Consider the following 17,984-nt stretch of genomic DNA (forward strand, 5'->3'; position numbering starts at 1 on the left):
GGGAGGATTTTGGGGTCCCTGAGGAAATTTTGGGGTCCCTGAGGGGATTTGGAGGACCCTGAAGGAGTTTTGGGGTTTCAAGGAGAATTTTAGGATTCTCTGAGGGGATTTTGGGGTCCCTGAGGGGATTTTCAGTCCCTGAGGGGATTTTCAGGTTCTTTGAGGCAATTTGGGGATCCTCGGGATGATTTTGGGGTCCCTGAGGGGATCTTCAGGTTCTTTGAGGAGATTTTGGGGTCCCTGAGAGGATTTTGGGGACCCTGAAGGAGTTTGGGGATTTCGAGGAGGATTTGGGGATTTTCAGTCCCTGAGGGGATTTTTGGTTTCTTTGAGGAGATTTTGGGGTCCCCGGGACGATTTTGGGGTCCCTGAGGGAATTTTGGGGTCCCTGAGAGGATTTTGGGGTCCCTGAGGGGATTTTTGGGGTCTCTGAGAGAATTTTGGGTCCCTGAGGGGATTTTTGGGTCCCTGAGGGAATTTTTGGGGTCCCTGAGAGAATTTTGGGGTCCCTGAGAGGATTTTGGGGTCCCTGAGGGGATTTTGGGTCCCCGAGGGGATTTTTGGGGTCCCAGAGAGAATTCCCCCCACTCCCCCAATTCCTGACACCTTTGGGCTCTCCTGAGGGACCCCTCCCCCCTTTTTTTTTTTTTTTTTTTTTTTTTTTAGGATTTTGGGGACCCCTCCCCCCAATTTTTGGTGTCCCCTCCCCCATGGACCCCCCCCGCTGCCCCTCCCCCCCCCAGGAGCCCCAAAATCGCCGGAATTGGCCCCAAAAATTCCCCGAGCGGGGCCGGACGCAGCTGAGGAACCGCAGGTTCGCCGCCCTCAGGGAGCTGATCCGAGGTAAAAACGGCAATGGAAATGGAAATAAAAATAAAAATAGAAACTGAAATGGAACCAGAAATATCCACCTCCCCCAAATTCCCCCTTTTTTCCTCTTTTTTCCCCCCATTTTCCTCCTTTTTTTCCCCCATTTCCTCCCAAATTTCCCCTTTTTTTCCAGTTTTCTCCCCATTGTCATCTCATTTTCCCCCATTTTGCTCCCTTTTCTCCCCATTTCCCCCATTTTCCCCCAATTTTCCCAATTTTTCCCAATTTCTTCCCCATTTCCCCCCAGATTTTCCCATTTTTTCCCATTCTCCTCCCATTTTTCCCAATTTTCCTTTTTTTACTCCTATTTTTCCCATTTTTTCCCCATTTTCCCTCAAATTTCCCTCGGTTTTCCCCAGTTTTCCCCAATTCCCCCAAATTTTCCCATTTTTCCCATTCTCCACCCATTTCCCCAAATTTCCCCCAAATTTTCCCCAATTTTGTCCCCAAATTTCCCCCAAACTTTCTCCAAATTTTCCCCAATTTTCCCCCCAAATTTTTTCCCCAATTTTTCCCCCATTTCCTCCCAAATTTCCCCCAAATTTTCCCATTTCCCTTTCTTTTTCCTCCCATTTCCCCCCCAATTTTCCCCCATTTTCCCCCCATTTTCCCCCCAAATTCCCCATTTTTCTCCCCAAATTCCCCATTTCCTCTCATTTTTCCCAATTTTTCCCATTTTCCCCATTCTCCACCCATTTCCCCAAATTTCCCCCAATTTTTTCCCCAAATTTTCCCCAAAATTTCCCCCAAATTTTCCCCAATGTTTCCCCATTTCCTCCCAAATTCCCCCAAATTTTCCCCAATGTTTCCCCATTTCCTCCCAAATTTTCCCCCAATTTTTCCATTTTCCTTTCATTTTCCTCCCTTTTTCCCCCAATTTTCCCCATTTCCCCCCAATTTTCCCCCCATTTTTTCCCAATTTTCCCCCATTTCACCCCAAATTCCCCACATTTCACCCCAAATTCCCCATTTCCTCTCATTTTCCCAATTTTCCCATTTTCCCCATTCTCCCCCCATTTCCCCCAATTTTTCCCCCAATTTTTCCCCCAATTTTTCCCCCAATTTTTCCCCCAAATTTTCCCCCATTTTTTCCCCAATTTTTCCCCCATTTCCTCCCAAATTTTCCCCAAATTTTCCCATTTCCCTTTCATTTCCCTCCCATTTTCCCCCCAATTTTCCCCATTTCCCCCCATTTTTCTCCCCAAATTCCCCATTTCCTCTCATTTTCCCAATTTTTCCCATTTTCCCCATTCTCCACCCATTTCCCCAAATTTCCCCCAATTTCCCCCCCCAAATTTTCCCCAATTTTTTCCCCAATTTCCCCCAATTTTCCCCCCCAAATTTTCCCCAATGTTTCCCCATTTCCTCCCAAATTCCCCCAAATTTTTCCATTTTCCTTTCATTTTCCTCCCTTTTTCCCCCAATTTTCCCCATTTCCCCCAATTTTCCCCCATTTTTTCCCAATTTTCCCCATTTCACCCCAAATTCCCCACATTTCACCCCAAATTCCCCATTTCCTCTCATTTTCCCATTTTTCCCATTTTCCCCATTCTCCCCCCATTTCCCCCAATTTTTCCCCCCAATTTTTCCCCAATTTTTCCCCCAAATTTTCCCCCATTTTTTCCCCAATTTTTCCCCCATTTCCTCCCAAATTTCCCCCAAATTTTCCCATTTCCCTTTCATTTCCCTCCCATTTTTCCCCCCAATTTTCCCCATTTCCCCCCATTTTTCTCCCCAAATTCCCCATTTCCTCTCATTTTCCCAATTTTTCCCATTTTCCCCATTCTCCACCCATTTCCCCAAATTTCCCCCAATTTTCCCCCCAAATTTTCCCCAATGTTTCCCCATTTCCTCCCAAATTCCCCCAAATTTTTCCATTTTCCTTTCATTTTCCTCCCTTTTTCCCCCAATTTTCCCCATTTCCCCCCAATTTTCCCCCCATTTTTTCCCAACTTTTCCCCATTTCACCCCAAATTCCCCACATTTCACCCCAATTTTCCCATTTCCTGTCATTTTCCCAATTTTTCCCATTTTCCCCATTCTCCCCCCATTTCCCCCCAAATTTCCCCCAATTTTGTCCCCAAATTTCCCCAAAATTTTCCCCAATTTTTCCCCCATTTCCCCCCAAATTTCCCACAATTTTCTCCCCAAATTTTCCCCAATTTTCCCTCCCAAATTTTCCCCAATTTTTCCCCCATTTCCTCCCAAATTTTCCCCAAATTTTCCCATTTCCCTCTCATTTTCCCTCCAATTTTCCCCATTTTCCCCCCATTTTTCTCCCCAAATCCCCCATTTTTCTCCCCAAATCCCCATTTCCCCCAAATTCCCCATTTTCCCCCAAATTCCCCATTTCCCCCAAATCCCCCATTTTCCCCCAAATTCCCCATTTTCACCCCAAATTCCCCATTTTTCTCCCCAAATTCCCCCCATTTCCCCCAAATCCCCATTTTCCCCCAAATTCCCCATTTCCACCCCAAATTCCCCATTTTTTCCCCCAAATTCCCCATTTTCCCCCAAATTCCCCATTTTTCCCCCCAAATTCCCCATTTCTCACCCCATTTTCCCCGTTTTTCCAGAGGGCGATTATTTCAGCGAGGAGCGGATGCGCCTCCGCGCCCCGGCGCTCTTCCACCACTACATCGGGAGGTTCCGGGACCCCAAAAACCCCCAAAATCCCCCCAAAAACCCCCAAATTCACCCCAAAAACCCCCAAATTCACCCCAAAAATCCCGAAAATCACCTCAAAAATCCCCAAAATGGCCCCAAAATCCCCCAAAATGGCCCCAGAACGTCCCCGGCGCTGCGGGAGCTGCTGCTCACGGCCCTGGAGGAGGCCGAAGGTACCGGGGAGTTTTGGGGGAATTTGGGGCTTTTTGGGGTTTTTTAGGGAATTTATTGGGGTTTTATTTGGGGTTGGATTGGGGTTGGATTGGGGATTTTTTGGGTTTTTTTGGGGGATTTTTTTGGGATTTTTTGGGGATTTTGGGGGGATTTTTTTTGATTTTTTTGGCGTTTTTTTGGGGGATTTTTTGGGTTTTTTGGGGGGATTTTTTGGGGATTTTTTGGGAATTTTTGGGGGATTTTTTTTGATTTTCTTGGGGTTCAATGGGGATTTTATTGGGATTTTTGGGGGATTTTATTGGGGATTTAATGGGGATTTTTCGGGTTTTATGGGGGATTTTTGGGGGATTTTTGGGGATTTCATGAGGATTTTATTGGGATTTTATGGGGGATTTATGGGGATTTTATTGGGATTTAATGGGGATTTTATTGGGATTTAATGGGGATTTTTTGGGGATTTTTTTTTTGGGGGATTTTTTGGGGATTTTGGGGATTTTTTGGGGATTTTTTGGGGATTTTTGGGGGATTTTTTGGGGATTTTTTTTGATTTTTTGGGGGGATTTTTTGGGGATTTTTTGGGAATTTTTGGGGGATTTTTTTTTAATTTTTTGGGGTTCAATGGGGATTTTTTTGGGGTTTTTGGGGGATTTTATTGGGTTTTTTTGGGGTTTTTTTGGGATTTAATGGGGATTTCATTGGGATTTTATTGAGATTTTATTGGGGATTTAATGGGGTTGGGATTTATTGGGGTTTTATTGGGATTTAATGGGGATTTTATTGGGTTTTATGGGGATTTTTTGGGGATTTTGAGGGATTTTTATTGGGATTTTTATGGGGGGATTTAATGGGGATTTTATTGGGATTTAATGGGGATTTTATTGGGATTTAATGGGGATTTTTTGGGGATTTTTTTTTAATTTTTGGGGGATTTAATGGGGATTTTTTGGGGGATTTTTTGGGGATTTTTTTTTTTGGGGGATTTTTTGGGGGATTTTTTGGGTTTTGGGGATTTTTTTGGGAATTTGGGGGGATTTTTTTTTTTTGGGGTTCAATGGGGATTTTATTGGGATTTTTGGGGGGGTTTTATTGGGTTTTTTTGGGATTTTGGGGGGGTTTTTATTGAGAGTTTTTTGGGGATTTAATGGGGATTTTATGGGGATTTTATTGGGGGTTTTATTGGGGGATTTTTGGGGATTTTTATTGGGTTTTTATGGGGGATTTTGGGGGATTTTTGGGGATTTATGGGATTTTATTGGGATTTTTATGGGGGATTTAATGGGGGATTTTATTGGGATTTAATGGGGATTTTATTGGGATTTAATGGGGATTTTTTGGGATTTAATGGGGATTTTTGGGGATTTTTTGGGGGATTTTTTTGGGGATTTTGGGGATTTTTTGGGGATTTTTTTTTTTTTTTGGGGATTTTTGGGGGATTTTTTGGGTTTTTTGGGGGGATTTTTTTGGGGATTTTTGGAATTTTGGGGGATTTTTTTGATTTTTTTGGGGTTAATGGGGATTTTATTGGGATTTTTGGGGGATTTTTTTGGTTTTTGGGGGTTTTTGGATAATGGGGATTTTTTTGGGATTTAGTGATTTTTATTGGGGATTTTTGGGGATTTTTATGGGGATTTATTGGGGGTTTTATTGGGATTTTAATGGGATTTTATTGAGATTTTTATGGGGATTTTTGGGGATTTTTTTTGGGATTTTGGGGATTTTATTGGGATTTTATGGGGATTTAATGGGGATTTTTATTGGGATTATGGGGTTTTTTTGGGATTTGGGGATTTTTTGTTTTTTGGGGATTTTTGGGTTTTTGGGGATTGGGGAATTTTGGGGATTTTTTTTTTTTTTGGGTTAATGGGGGATTTTATTGGGATTTTTGGGGGGGGATTTTTATTGGGTTTTTTTTGGGGATTTTTGGGTTTTTTGGGGATTTGGTTGGGATTTGGGATTTGGGGGAGTTTTTGGGATTTTTATTGGGGATTTGGGATTTTGATTTTTATTGGGTTTTTATTGGGGATTTAGGGATTTTTTGTTTTATTGGGGGATTTTGGGGATTTTTGGGATTATGGGGATTTTTATTGGGATTTTGGGGATGGGGATTTTTATTGGGATTTTTGGGGGATTTTTATTGGGATTTTTTGGGGGATTTTATTGGGATTAATGGGATTTTATTGGGATTTTGTGGATTTAATGGGGATTTTTTGGGGGATTTTTGGGGGTTTATTTGGATTTATTTTGGGATTTTTGGGGGATTTAATGGGGGATTTATGGGGATTTTATTGGGTTTTAATGGGATTTTTTGGGGGATTTTTATTGGGATATGGAATTTTATTGGGATTTTGGGGGGGATTTTATTTGGATTTAATGGGGTTTTTGGGGGATTTTTATTGGGATTTGGGGGATTTTTTTGGGGGATTTTTTGGGATTTTTGGGATTTTTATTGGGATTTTTAGGGTTTTGGGGGATTTTGGGATTTTTGGGGGATTTTATTGGGATTTTTTTGGGGATTTTTTTTTGGGATTTTTTGGGGATTTTTTTGGGATTTTTGGGATTTATTGGTTTGGGGGATTTTTGGGATTTTTTTGGAGTTTTATTGGATGGGTTGGGGATGGTGGGTGGGGATTTTGGGGATTTTTATGGGATTTTGGGGAGTTGGGATTTTGGGTTTTTTGGGGATGATTTTTGGGATTTTATTTGGGGGTTTTGGGGTTTTTGGGGATTTTATTGGGATTGGGGTTTTATTGGATGGGGATTTTATTGGGATTGGATTGGGGATTATGGGTTTTGGGGGTTTTGGGATTTTATTAGTGGGGGATTTTTGGGGATTTTGGGGTTTTGGGGTTGGGGTTGGGGATTTTGGGGGGGTTTTGGGGATTATTGGAATGGGGGTTTTTTTAGTGGGGGGGGATGGGGTTGGATTTTGGGATTTATTGGGTTTTGGGGGATTTTTGGGATTATGGGGGTTTTATTGGGGATTTTTGGGGGTTTTTGGGGATTTTTGGGATTTTTTATTGGGATTTTTGGGGATTTTTGGGGGTTTTTTGGGATTGGGTTTATTGGGATTGGGGATTTGGGGATTTTTTTTTGGGATTTTTGGGGGTTTATGGGGTTTTTGGGGATTTTGGGGATTTTTTTGGGGTTTTAGGGGATTTTATTGGGATTTTTTGGGATTGGGATTTTGGGGATTTTTGGGATTTGGGATTATGGTTTGGGGATTTGGGGATTTGGGATTAGGGATTTATTGGGTTTTTGGGGATTTATTGGATTTTTGGGGATTTTTATTGGGATTTTTGGGATTTTTTGGGTATTTATGGGGGATTTTGGGGGATTTTTTGGGGGCTTTTTGGGATTTAATGGGATTTTATTGGGTTTTTATTGAGGGTTTTATTGGGATTTTGGGGGGATTTTTTTGGGTTTTGTTGGGATTTTTGGGATTTGATTGGGATTTTTTGGGGTTATTGGGTTTTATGGGGGATTTTTGTGGGATTTTATTGGGATTTATGGGGATTTTATTGGGATTTGGGGTTTTGGGGTTTTGGGGGATTTAATGGGGATTTTATTGGGGATTTTATTGGGTTTTTATGGGGGGATTTTTGGGGGGATTTTTTGGGATTTCATGAGGATTTTATTGGGATTTTATGGGGGATTTAATGGAGATTTTTTTGGGATTTAATGGGGATTTTATTGGGGATTTTATTGGGATTTTTGGGGATTTAATTGGGATTTTTTGGGGATTTTATTGGGATTTTATTGGGATTATTTTGGGATTTTATGGGGATTTTAGTGGAGTTTTCCTGGCCTTTTTAATGTGGTTTTGATTTAGATGTCAGTGGCATTCTTTTGAGATTTTTTTCTTTTTAAATTCAGTGGGATTCTTTTGAGATTTGATTGAGGGATTCTATTGGGATATTTTTTATTTTATTGCTATTTTTAAAAAATTGAGATTTGCTTTGATTTTCTTCTGATTTGATTATTTTCTTCTGATTTGTTTTTTTTTTTAATTTTCTCATCATTTTCTCTCATTCCCGAGCACTGTTTTGATTTTTTTTTTTGTTAATTTTGTTGCTTCCTTGCCCCAGCCGAGGATGAGGAGGATGAGGAGGATGAAGATGAGGATGAGGAGGATGAAGATGAGGATGAGGAGCAGCTCCCGGACGAGGCCGAGCAGGAGCTGCTGCGCCTCGAGTTCACCTCCCGCATGCACCAGCGCTTCCTGGAGGGGCTGGACGGAGATTTCGATTACAGGTGAGCCCCAAACATCCCAGAATAATCCAAAATCACCTCCAAAGGGTGAGAATCCAAAAAAAACCCCCAAAAAATCCGTTAAAAATGGCCCAAAAAACCCCAAAATCCCCCCAAAAATGCCCCAAAAATTCCATTTAAAATCCCCCCAAAATCTCTAAAAAGTCATCAAAAATTCCACCAAAAAATCCCTCAAAAATCTCTAAAAAAATCCCCAAAAAATCCCCCAAAATTCTCAAAAAATTTCCCCAAAATTCCATTTAAAATCCCCCCAAAAATCTCTAAACATTCCCCAAAAATTTGACAAAAAATCCCCCAAAAAAATCTCAAAAAATGCCCCAAAAATTCCACAAAAATTCCATTTAAAATCCCCCAAAAAATCTCTAAAAATTCATCAAAATTTTACAAAAAATCCCCCAAAAATCCCCCCCAAAATGCCCCAAAAAGGCCCCAAAAATCCCCCAAAAAATCCCCAAAAATTCCATTTAAAATCCCCAAAAAATCTCTAAAATTCCCCAAAAATTTGGCAAAAAATCCCCCAAAAAATCTCTAAAAATTCATCAAAATTTTTACAGAAAACCCCCCAAAAATTCCCCAAAAATTCCCCAAAAATTTCCCAAAAATCCCCCAAAAAATCCCCCAAAAATTCCATTTCAAATCCCCCAAAATCTCGAAAAATTCATCAAAACTTCCACCAAAAAATCCCTCAAAAATCTCTAAAAAAATCCCCAAAAAATCCCCCAAAATTCTCAAAAAATTTCCCCAAAATTCCATTTAAAACCCCCCAAAAAATCGATTTCAAATCCCCCCAAAAATCTCTAAAAATTGCCCAAAAATTTGACAAAAAATCCGCAAAAAAATCTCAAAAAATGCCCCAAAAAATCCACAAAAATTCCATTTAAAATCCCCCAAAATCTCTAAAAATTCATCAAAATTTTTACAAAAAATTCCCCAAAAATTCCCCAAAAATTCCATTTTAAATCCCCAAAAATCTCTAAAAAGTCATCAAAAATTCCACCCAAAAATCCCTCAAAAATCCCCAAAATTCCATTCAAAACCCCTCAAAACTTCAGCAAGGGCACCAAAAATCCCCCAGAAAAATCCCTCAGAAAACCCCAAAAGTCTCTAAACCAACACAAACAACCCCAAAATTCAAAAATAAAATCTCCAAAGATTCAAAATTTTTTAAAAATCCAAAAACAATCCCATCAAAAATTGACCCAAGCAGCCCCAAAATCCATTAAAAACCCCGCCAAGCCCAGGGAAAACCTTCAACCTTGCAAAAATCGCCCAAAAATTCCTGCAGGAAACCCCAAACAACCCCAAATTCATAAAGAAAATTCTTAAAATATTCACAATTTTTTAAAAAATTTAAAAAAAATCCATCAACAAATGACCAAAAATCCAAAAAAACCCCAAAAAATCCATCACAAAATGCCCAAAATGGCCCAAAAATCCCCCCAGAGCTTCCTGGAGGGGCTGGACGGAGATTTCGATTACAGGTGAGCCCCAAACATCCCAGAATAATCAAAAATCACCTCCAAAGGGTGAGAATCCAAAAAAAACCCCAAAAAAATCCGTTAAAAATGGCCCAAAAAACCCCAAAATCCCCCCAAAAATGCCCCAAAAATTCCATTTCAAATCCCCCAAAAATCTCCAAAAATTCCCCAAAAATTCTCCAAAAATTCCCCAAAAATGCCCCAAAAATTCCATTTCAAATCCCCCAAAATCTCTAAAAATTCATCAAAACTTCCACCAAAAAATCCCACAAAAATCTCTAAAAATTCCCCAAAAATTCCCCCAAAATTCTCAAAAAATTTCCCCAAAATTCCATTTAAAACCCCCAAAAAATCGATTTCAAATCCCCCCAACAATCTCTAAAAATTGCCCAAAAATTTGAGAAAAAATCCCAAAAAAAATCTCAAAAAATGCCACAAAAATGCCCCAAAAATTCCATTTAAAATCCCCCAAAAATCTCTAAAAATTCATCAAAATTTTTACAAAAAATTCCCCAAAAATTCCCCAAAAATTCTCCAAAAATTTCCCAAAAATGCCCCAAAAATCCCCCAAAAATTCCATTTCAAATCCCCCAAAATCTCTAAAAATTCATCAAAAATTCCACCAAAAAATCCCTCAAAAAATCTCTAAAAATTCCCCAAAAATTCCCCCAAAATTCTCCAAAAATTTCCCCAAAATTCCATTTAAAACCCCCCAAAAAATCGATTTCAAATCCCCCCAAAAATCTCTAAAAATTGCCCAAAAATTTGATAAAAAATCCGCAAAAAAATCTCAAAAAATGCCCCAAAAATTCCACAAAAATTCCATTTAAAATCCCCCCAAAAATCTCTAAAAATTCATCAAAATTTTTACAAAAAATCCCCCAAAATTCCCCAAAAATTCTCCAAAAATTTCCCAAAAATGCCCCAAAAAATCCCCCAAAAATTCCATTTAAAATCCCCAAAATATCTCTAAAAATTCATCAAAAATTCCACCAAAAAATCCCTCAAAAAATCTCTAAAAATCCCCCAAAAATTCCCCCAAAATTCTCCAAAAATTTCCCAAAAATGCCCCAAAAATGCCCAAAAAATCCCCAAAAATTCCATTTAAAATTCCCCAAAAAATCTCGAAAAATTCATCAAAAATTCCACCAAAAAATCCCTCAAAAATCTCTAAAAATTGCCCAAAAATTTGACAAAAAATCCCCCCAAAAAATCTCAAAAAATGCCCCAAAAATGCCCCAAAAATTCCATTTAAAATCCCCCCAAAAATCTCTAAAAATTCATCAAAATTTTTACAAAAAATCCCCCCAAAAATTCCCCAAAAAATGCCCCAAAAATTTCCCAAAAATGCCCCAAAAATTCCATTTCAAATCCCCAAAAAATCTCTAAAAATTCATCAAAAATTCCACCAAAAAATCCCTCAAAAATCTCTAAAAAAATCCCCCAAAATTCCCCCAAAATTCTCCAAAAATTTCCCAAAAATGCCCCAAAAATCCCCCAAAAAATCCCCCAAAAATTCCATTTAAAATCCCCAAAAATCTCCAAAAATTCCCCAAAAATTCTCCAAAAATTTCCCAAAAATGCCCCGAAAATTCCATTTAAAATCCCCCAAAATCTCGAAAAATTCATCAAAAATTCCACCAAAAAATCCCTCAAAAATCTCTAAAAATTCCCCAAAAATTCCCCCAAAATTCTCAAAAAATTTCCCCAAAATTCCATTTAAAACACCCCAAAAATCGATTTCAAATCCCCCCAAAAATCTCTAAAAATTGCCCAAAAATTTGAGAAAAAATCCCAAAAAAAATCTCAAAAAATGCCACAAAAATGCCACAAAAATTCCATTTAAAATCCCCCAAAAATCTCTAAAAATTCATCAAAATTTTTACAAAAAATCCCCCAAAAATTCCCCAAAAATTTCTCCAAAAATTTCCCAAAAATGCCCCAAAAAATGCCCCAAAAATTCCATTTAAAATCCCCAAAATATCTCTAAAAATTCATCAAAACTTCCACCCAAAAATCCCTCAAAAATCTCTAAAAATTCCCCAAAAATTCCCCCAAAATTCTCAAAAAATTTCCCCAAAATTCCATTTAAAACCCCCAAAAAATCGATTTCAAATCCCCCCAACAATCTCTAAAAATTGCCCAAAAATTTGACAAAAAATCCCAAAAAAAATCTCAAAAAATGCCCCAAAAATTCCACAAAAATTCCATTTAAAATCCCCCAAAAATCTCTAAAAATTCATCAAAATTTTTACAAAAAATCCCCCAAAAATCCCCCCAAAAATGCCCCAAAAATCCCCCAAAAATGCCCCAAAAATGCCCCAAAAATTCCGTTTAAAATCCCCCAAAATCTCGAAAAAGTCATCAAAAATTCCACCCAAAAATCCCTCAAAAATCTCTAAAAATTGCCCAAAAATTCCCCCAAAATTCTCCAAAAATTTCCCCAAAATTCCATTTAAAACCCCCCAAAAAATCGATTTCAAATCCCCCCAACAATCTCTAAAAATTGCCCAAAAATTTGACAAAAAATCCCCCAAAAAATCTCAAAAAATGCCCCAAAAATTCCCCAAAAATTCCATTTAAAATCCCCCCAAAATCTCTAAAAATTCATCAACATTTTTACAAAAATCCCTCAAAAAATCTCTAAAAATTCATCAAAAATCCCCCAAAAATCTCTAAAAATTCCCCAAAAATTCCCAAAAAATTCTCAAAAATTTCCCCAAAAATGCCCCAAAAATTCCATTTAAAATCCCCTAAAAATCTCTAAAAATTCATCCAAAATTCCACAAAAAATCCCTCAAAATTCCCCAATAATTCCACAAAAATTCTCAAAAAAAACCCAAAGAAAAATCAAATAAATGCCCAAAAAATGCCCAAAAATTCACCAAAAATTCCCCAAAAATTCACCAAAAATTCACCAAAAATTGCCCCAAAAAAGCCAAAAATTTCCCCAAAATTCCCCAAATTCCCAAATTCCCAAATTTCCCTTTTTCCCCAGCCAGGTGGGCGAGAAGGCCGAGCTGCTCGCTCTGGATTTGCTCTCGCAGCTCCTGGAGGAGCAAAACCCAAAAAATCAAATCAAAAATCCCCAAAAATTCCTCTGAAAAATCAAAACCAAAATTCCCAAAAAAAATCCCCAAATTTCCCCCAAAAATGGCAAAAAAAACCTCTCAAAAATCCCCAAAAATTCCTCTGAAAAATCAAAAACAAAATTCCCAAAAAAATCCCCAAAAATTCCCCCAGAAATGCCAGAAAATCCCCCCAAAAATGGGAAAAAACCTCTCGAAAATTCCAAAAAAATGCACAAAAAATTCCCCCAAAAAATCCCCAAAAATGGCAAAAAACACCCAAAAAATTCCTCCAAAATTCCCCCCAAAAATGGCAAAAAACTCCCCAAAAAGTGCCCAAGAATCCCAAAGAAATGCCCAAAAATGGCCAAAAAAACCCTCAAAAATTCCCCAAAAAAAAGCAAAAAAAAGCAAATAAATGCCCCAAAAATGCCCAAAAATTCACCAAAAAACCGAAGAAAAATTCGAAAAATTCCCCAAAAAATCAAAAAAATTCTCAAAAAAAACCCAAAGAAAAATCAAATAAATGCCCAAAAAATGCCCAAAAATTCACCAAAAATTCACTAAAAATTCACCAAAAATTGCCCCAAAAAAGCCACAAAATTCCCAAAATTCCCCCAAAAATTCCCCCCAAAAATGGCAAAACACTCCCCAAAAAGTGCCCAAGAATCCCAAAGAAATGCCCAAAAATGGCAAAAAAAAACCCCTCAAAAATTCCCCAAAAAACCAAAGAAAAATCCGAAAAATTCCCCAAAAAATCAAAAAAATTCTCAAAAAAAAACCCCAAAGAAAAATCAAATAAATGCCCAAAAAATGCCCAAAAATGGCCAAAAAATGCCCAAAAATTCACCAAAAATTCACCAAAAATTCACCAAAAATTGCCCCAAAAAAGCCAAAAATTTCCCCAAAATTCCCCCAAAATTCCCCAAATTCCCAAATTTCCCTTTTTCCCCAGCCAGGTGGGCGAGAAGGCCGAGCTGCTCGCTCTGGATTTGCTCTCGCAGCTCCTGGAGGAGCAAAAGCCCAAAAAATCAAATCAAAAATCCCCAAAAATTCCTCTGAAAAATCAAAAACAACATTCCCCAAAAAGAAATCCCCAAAAAATCCCCAAAAATGGGAAAAAAACCTCTCAAAAATCCCCAAAAATTCCTCTGAAAAATCAAAAACAAAATTCCCAAAAAATTCCCCAAAAATTCCCCCAGAAATGCCAGAAAATCCCCCCAAAAATGGGAAAAAACCTCTCGAAAATTCCAAAAAAATGCACAAAAAATTCCCCCCAAAAAATCCCCAAAAATGGCAAAAAACACCCAAAAAATTCCTCCAAAATTCCCCCCAAAAATGGCAAAACACTCCCCAAAAAGTGCCCAAAAATCCCAAAGAAATGCCCAAAAATGGCCAAAAAAACCCCTCAAAAATTCCCCAAACAAAAACCAAAAAAAAATCAAATAAATGCCCAAAAAATGCCCCAAATATTCCCCAAAAAACCGAAGAAAAATCCGAAAAATTCCCCAAAAATGGCAAAAAAATTCTCAAAAAAAAAAAAACCCAAAGAAAAATCAAATAAATGCCCAAAAAATGCCCAAAAGATCCCAAAAACTTGCAAAAAAAAATCCCAAAACATCCCCAAAAAATTAAAACCATTCTGGAAAATGATAAAAAAATAAAAAACAAAAAATTTAAAAATCCCAAAAAATGGTCAAAAATCCCTCAAAAATTCCCCAAATCCTCCTAAAAATCCCCTGAAAATTCAAAAAAAAACCTTTAAATATTCAAAAAATTCCTCCCATTTTTCAAAATAAAAAAATTCCAAAAAATGCCGAAAAAATGCCCAAAAATGGGCAAAAAAATTCCAAAAAAATGCCCAAAAATGGGCAAAAAAAGGGCAAAAAGCCAAAAAATGCCCAAAAAAAGCCAAAAAATGCCAAAAAAAAGCCAAAAAATGGGCAAAAAATGGTAAAAAACCCTCAAAAATTACCCCCAAAAATTCCCAAAAATGGCAAAAAACACCCAAAAAAATTCGTCAAAAATTCCCCCCAAAAATGGCAAAAAACTCCCAAAAAAGTGCCCAAAAATCCCAAAGAAATGCCCAAAAATGGCCAAAAAAACCCCTCAAAAATTCCCCCCAAAAAAAATCAAAAGAAAATCAAATAAATGCCCAAAAAATGCCCAAAAATGCCCAAAAATTCCCCAAAAAACCGAAGAAAAATCCAAAAAATTCCCCAAAAAATCCAAAAAATTCTCAAAAAAAACCCAAAGAAAAATCAAATAAATGCCCAAAAAATGCCCAAAAATTCACCAAAAATTCCCCAAAAATTCACCAAAAATTCACCAAAAATTGCCCCAAAAAAGCCAAAAATTTCCCCAAAATTCCCCAAATTCCCAAATTCCCAAATTTCCCTTTTTCCCCAGCCAGGTGGGCGAGAAGGCCGAGCTGCTCGCTCTGGATTTGCTCTCGCAGCTCCTGGAGGAGCAAAACCCAAAAAATCAAATCAAAAATCCCCAAAAATTCCTCTGAAAAATCAAAAACAAAATTCCCAAAAAAAATCCCCAAAAAACCCCAGAAATGGGAAAAAAACCTCTCAAAAATCCCCAAAAATTCCTCTGAAAAATCAAAAACAAAATTCCCAAAAAAATCCCCAAAAATTCCCCCAGAAATGCCAGAAAATCCCCCCAAAAATGGGAAAAAACCTCTCGAAAATTCAAAAAATGCACAAAAAATTCCCCCAAAAAATCCCCAAAAATGGCAAAAAACACCCAAAAAATTCCTCCAAAATTCCCCCCAAAAATGGCAAAAAACTCCCCAAAAAGTGCCCAAGAATCCCAAAGAAATGCCCAAAATGGCCAAAAAAACCCTCAAAAATTCCCCAAAAAAAAAAAAAAGCAAATAAATGCCCCAAAAAATGCCCTAAAAATTCACCAAAAACCCGAAGAAAAATCCCAAAAAATTCCCCAAAAAATCCAAAAATTCTCAAAAAAACCCCAAAAAGAAAAATCAAATAAATGCCCAAAAATGCCCAAAAATTCACCAAAATTCACCAAAAAATTGCCCCAAAAAGCCACAAAATTCCCAAAATTCCCCCAAAAATTCCCCCCAAAAATGGCAAAACACTCCCCAAAAAAGTGCCCAAGAATCCCAAAGAAATGCCCAAAAATGGCAAAAAAACCCTCAAAAATTCCCCAAAAAAAAGCAAAAAAAAAATCAAATAAATGCCCAAAAAATGCCCCAAAAATGCCCAAAAATTCACCAAAAAACCAAAGAAAAATCCAAAAAATTCCCCAAAAAATCCAAAAAATTCTCAAAAAAAAACCCAAAGAAAAATCAAATAAATTCCAAAAAAATGCCCAAAAATGCACCAAAAATTCACCACAAATTCACCAAAAATTGCCCCAAAAAAGCCAAAAATTTCCCCAAAATTCCTCAAATTCCCCAAATTCCCAAATTTCCCTTTTTCCCCAGCCAGGTGGGCGAGAAGGCCGAGCTGCTCGCTCTGGATTTGCTCTCGCAGCTCCTGGAGGAGCAAAACCCAAAAAATCAAATCAAAAATCCCCAAAAATTCCTCTGAAAAATCAAAACCAAAATTCCCAAAAAAAATCCCCAAATTTCCCCCAAAAATGGCAAAAAAACCTCTCAAAAATCCCCAAAAATTCCTCTGAAAAATCAAAAACAAAATTCCCAAAAAATTCCCCAAAAATTCCCCCAGAAATGCCAGAAAATCCCCCCAAAAATGGGAAAAAACCTCTCGAAAATTCCAAAAAAATGCACAAAAAATTCCCCCCAAAAATCCCCAAAAATGGCAAAAAACACCCAAAAAATTCCTCCAAAATTCCCCCCAAAAATGGCAAAAAACTCCCAAAAAATGCCCAAAAATCCCAAAGAAATGCCCAAAAATGGCAAAAAAACCCTCAAAAATTCCCCCCAAAAAAAAACCAAAAAAAAATCAAATAAATGCCCCAAAAATGCCCAAAAATTCACCAAAAAACCGAAGAAAAATCCGAAAAATTCCCCAAAAAATCCAAAAAATTCTCAAAAAAAACCCCAAAGAAAAATCAAATAAATGCCCAAAAAATGCCCAAAAATTCACCAAAAATTCACCAAAAATTGCCCCAAAAAAGCCACAAAATTCCCAAAATTCCCCCAAAAATTCCCCCCAAAAATGGCAAAACACTCCCCAAAAAGTGCCCAAGAATCCCAAAGAAATGCCAAAAAATGGCAAAAAAACCCTCAAAAATTCCCCCAAAAAAACCCGAAAAAAATCAAATAAATGCCCCAAAAATGCCCCAAAAATGCCCAAAAATTCCCCAAAAAACCGAAGAAAAATCCGAAAAATTCCCCAAAAAATCAAAAAAATTCTCAAAAAAAATCCCAAAGAAAAGTCAAATAAATTCCAAAAAATGCCCAAAAATGCCCAAAAATTCACCAAAAATTCACCAAAAATTCACCAAAAATTGCCCCAAAAAAGCCAAAAATTTCCCCAAAATTCCCCAAATTCCCCAAATTCCCGAATTTCCCTTTTCCGCAGCCAGGTGGACGAGAACCCCGAGGTGGTGGCTCTGGATTTGCTCTCGCAGGATCTCGAGGATCGATATTTCGATGAGGAGGAGCCGGGCCCGGCGCCCCCGCTGCTCTAGGCGCCCCAAAATCCCCACGTTTCACCCCAAAAATGCCCCCCAAAATCGCCCAAAAATCGCCCAAAATATCTCCCAAAAATCCCCAAAATATCTCCCAAAAATCCCCAAAATATCTCCCAAAAATCCCCAAAATATCCCTGAAAATCGCCCAAAATATCTCCCAAAAATCCCCAAAATATCTCCCAAAAATCCCCAAAATATCTCCCAAAAATCGCCCAAAATATCCCTGAAAATCCCCAAAATATCTCCCAAAAATCGCCCAAAAAATCCCTGAAAATCGCCCAAAATATCTCCCAAAAATCCCCAAAATATCTCCCAAAAATCGCCCAAAATATCTCCCAAAAATCCCCAAAATATCTCCCAAAAATCCCCAAAATATCTGCCCAAAAATCCCCAAAATATCCCTGAAAATCGCCCAAAATATCCCTGAAAATCGCCCAAAATATCTCCCAAAAATCCCCAAAATATCCCTGAAAATCGCCCAAAATATCTCCCAAAAATCCCCAAAATATCTCCCAAAAATCGCCCAAAAAATCCCTGAAAATTCCCAAAAATCGCCAAAAAACATTTCCAAAATTGCGAAAAAAAATTCCAACGAATTGCCAAAAAAAATTCAGAAATAGTTGCAAAAAAATTCCAAAAAATCGCCAAAAAAATTTCCAAAAATTGCAAAAAAAATTCCAAAAAATTGCAAAAAAAAATCCAAAAAATTGCAAAAAAAAATTCCAAAAAATTGCAAAAAAAAATTTCCAAAATTGCGAAAAAAAATTCCAACGAATTGCAAAAAAAAATTCAGAAATAGTTGCAAAAAAATTCCAAAAAATTGCCA

At 37.6% G+C, this 17,984-nt stretch overlaps 1 protein-coding gene across 1 annotated transcript; it reads left to right on the top strand.

The window, feature by feature from the left end:
* The first annotated feature begins 574 nt into the window (after positions 1-574).
* CCDC97 (coiled-coil domain containing 97) lies at positions 575-17,233 on the top strand. Its single transcript, XM_030969651.1, has 4 exons — positions 575-843; positions 3,447-3,710; positions 7,797-7,962; positions 17,047-17,233. The coding sequence occupies exons 1-4, from the start codon at positions 711-713 to the stop codon at positions 17,153-17,155; spliced, it is 672 nt and encodes a 223-aa protein (XP_030825511.1). The 5' UTR covers positions 575-710; the 3' UTR covers positions 17,156-17,233.
* Positions 17,234-17,984: the final 751 nt, after the last annotated feature.

The sequence above is a fragment of the Camarhynchus parvulus genome, unplaced genomic scaffold (assembly GCF_901933205.1).
Source record: "Camarhynchus parvulus unplaced genomic scaffold, STF_HiC, whole genome shotgun sequence".
Taxonomy (NCBI): Eukaryota; Metazoa; Chordata; class Aves; order Passeriformes; family Thraupidae; genus Camarhynchus; species Camarhynchus parvulus.

Excerpts from the sequence above, each read along its gene's own strand:
- CCDC97 (XM_030969651.1), top strand. The coding sequence starts at position 711 with ATGGACCCCCCCCGCTGCCCCTCCCCCCCCCAGGAGCCCCAAAATCGC. Across the intron at positions 844-3,446 it reads CCTCAGGGAGCTGATCCGAG|AGGGCGATTATTTCAGCGAG; the intron begins GTAAAAACGGCA and ends CCGTTTTTCCAG. Across the intron at positions 7,963-17,046 it reads GACGGAGATTTCGATTACAG|CCAGGTGGACGAGAACCCCG; the intron begins GTGAGCCCCAAA and ends CCTTTTCCGCAG.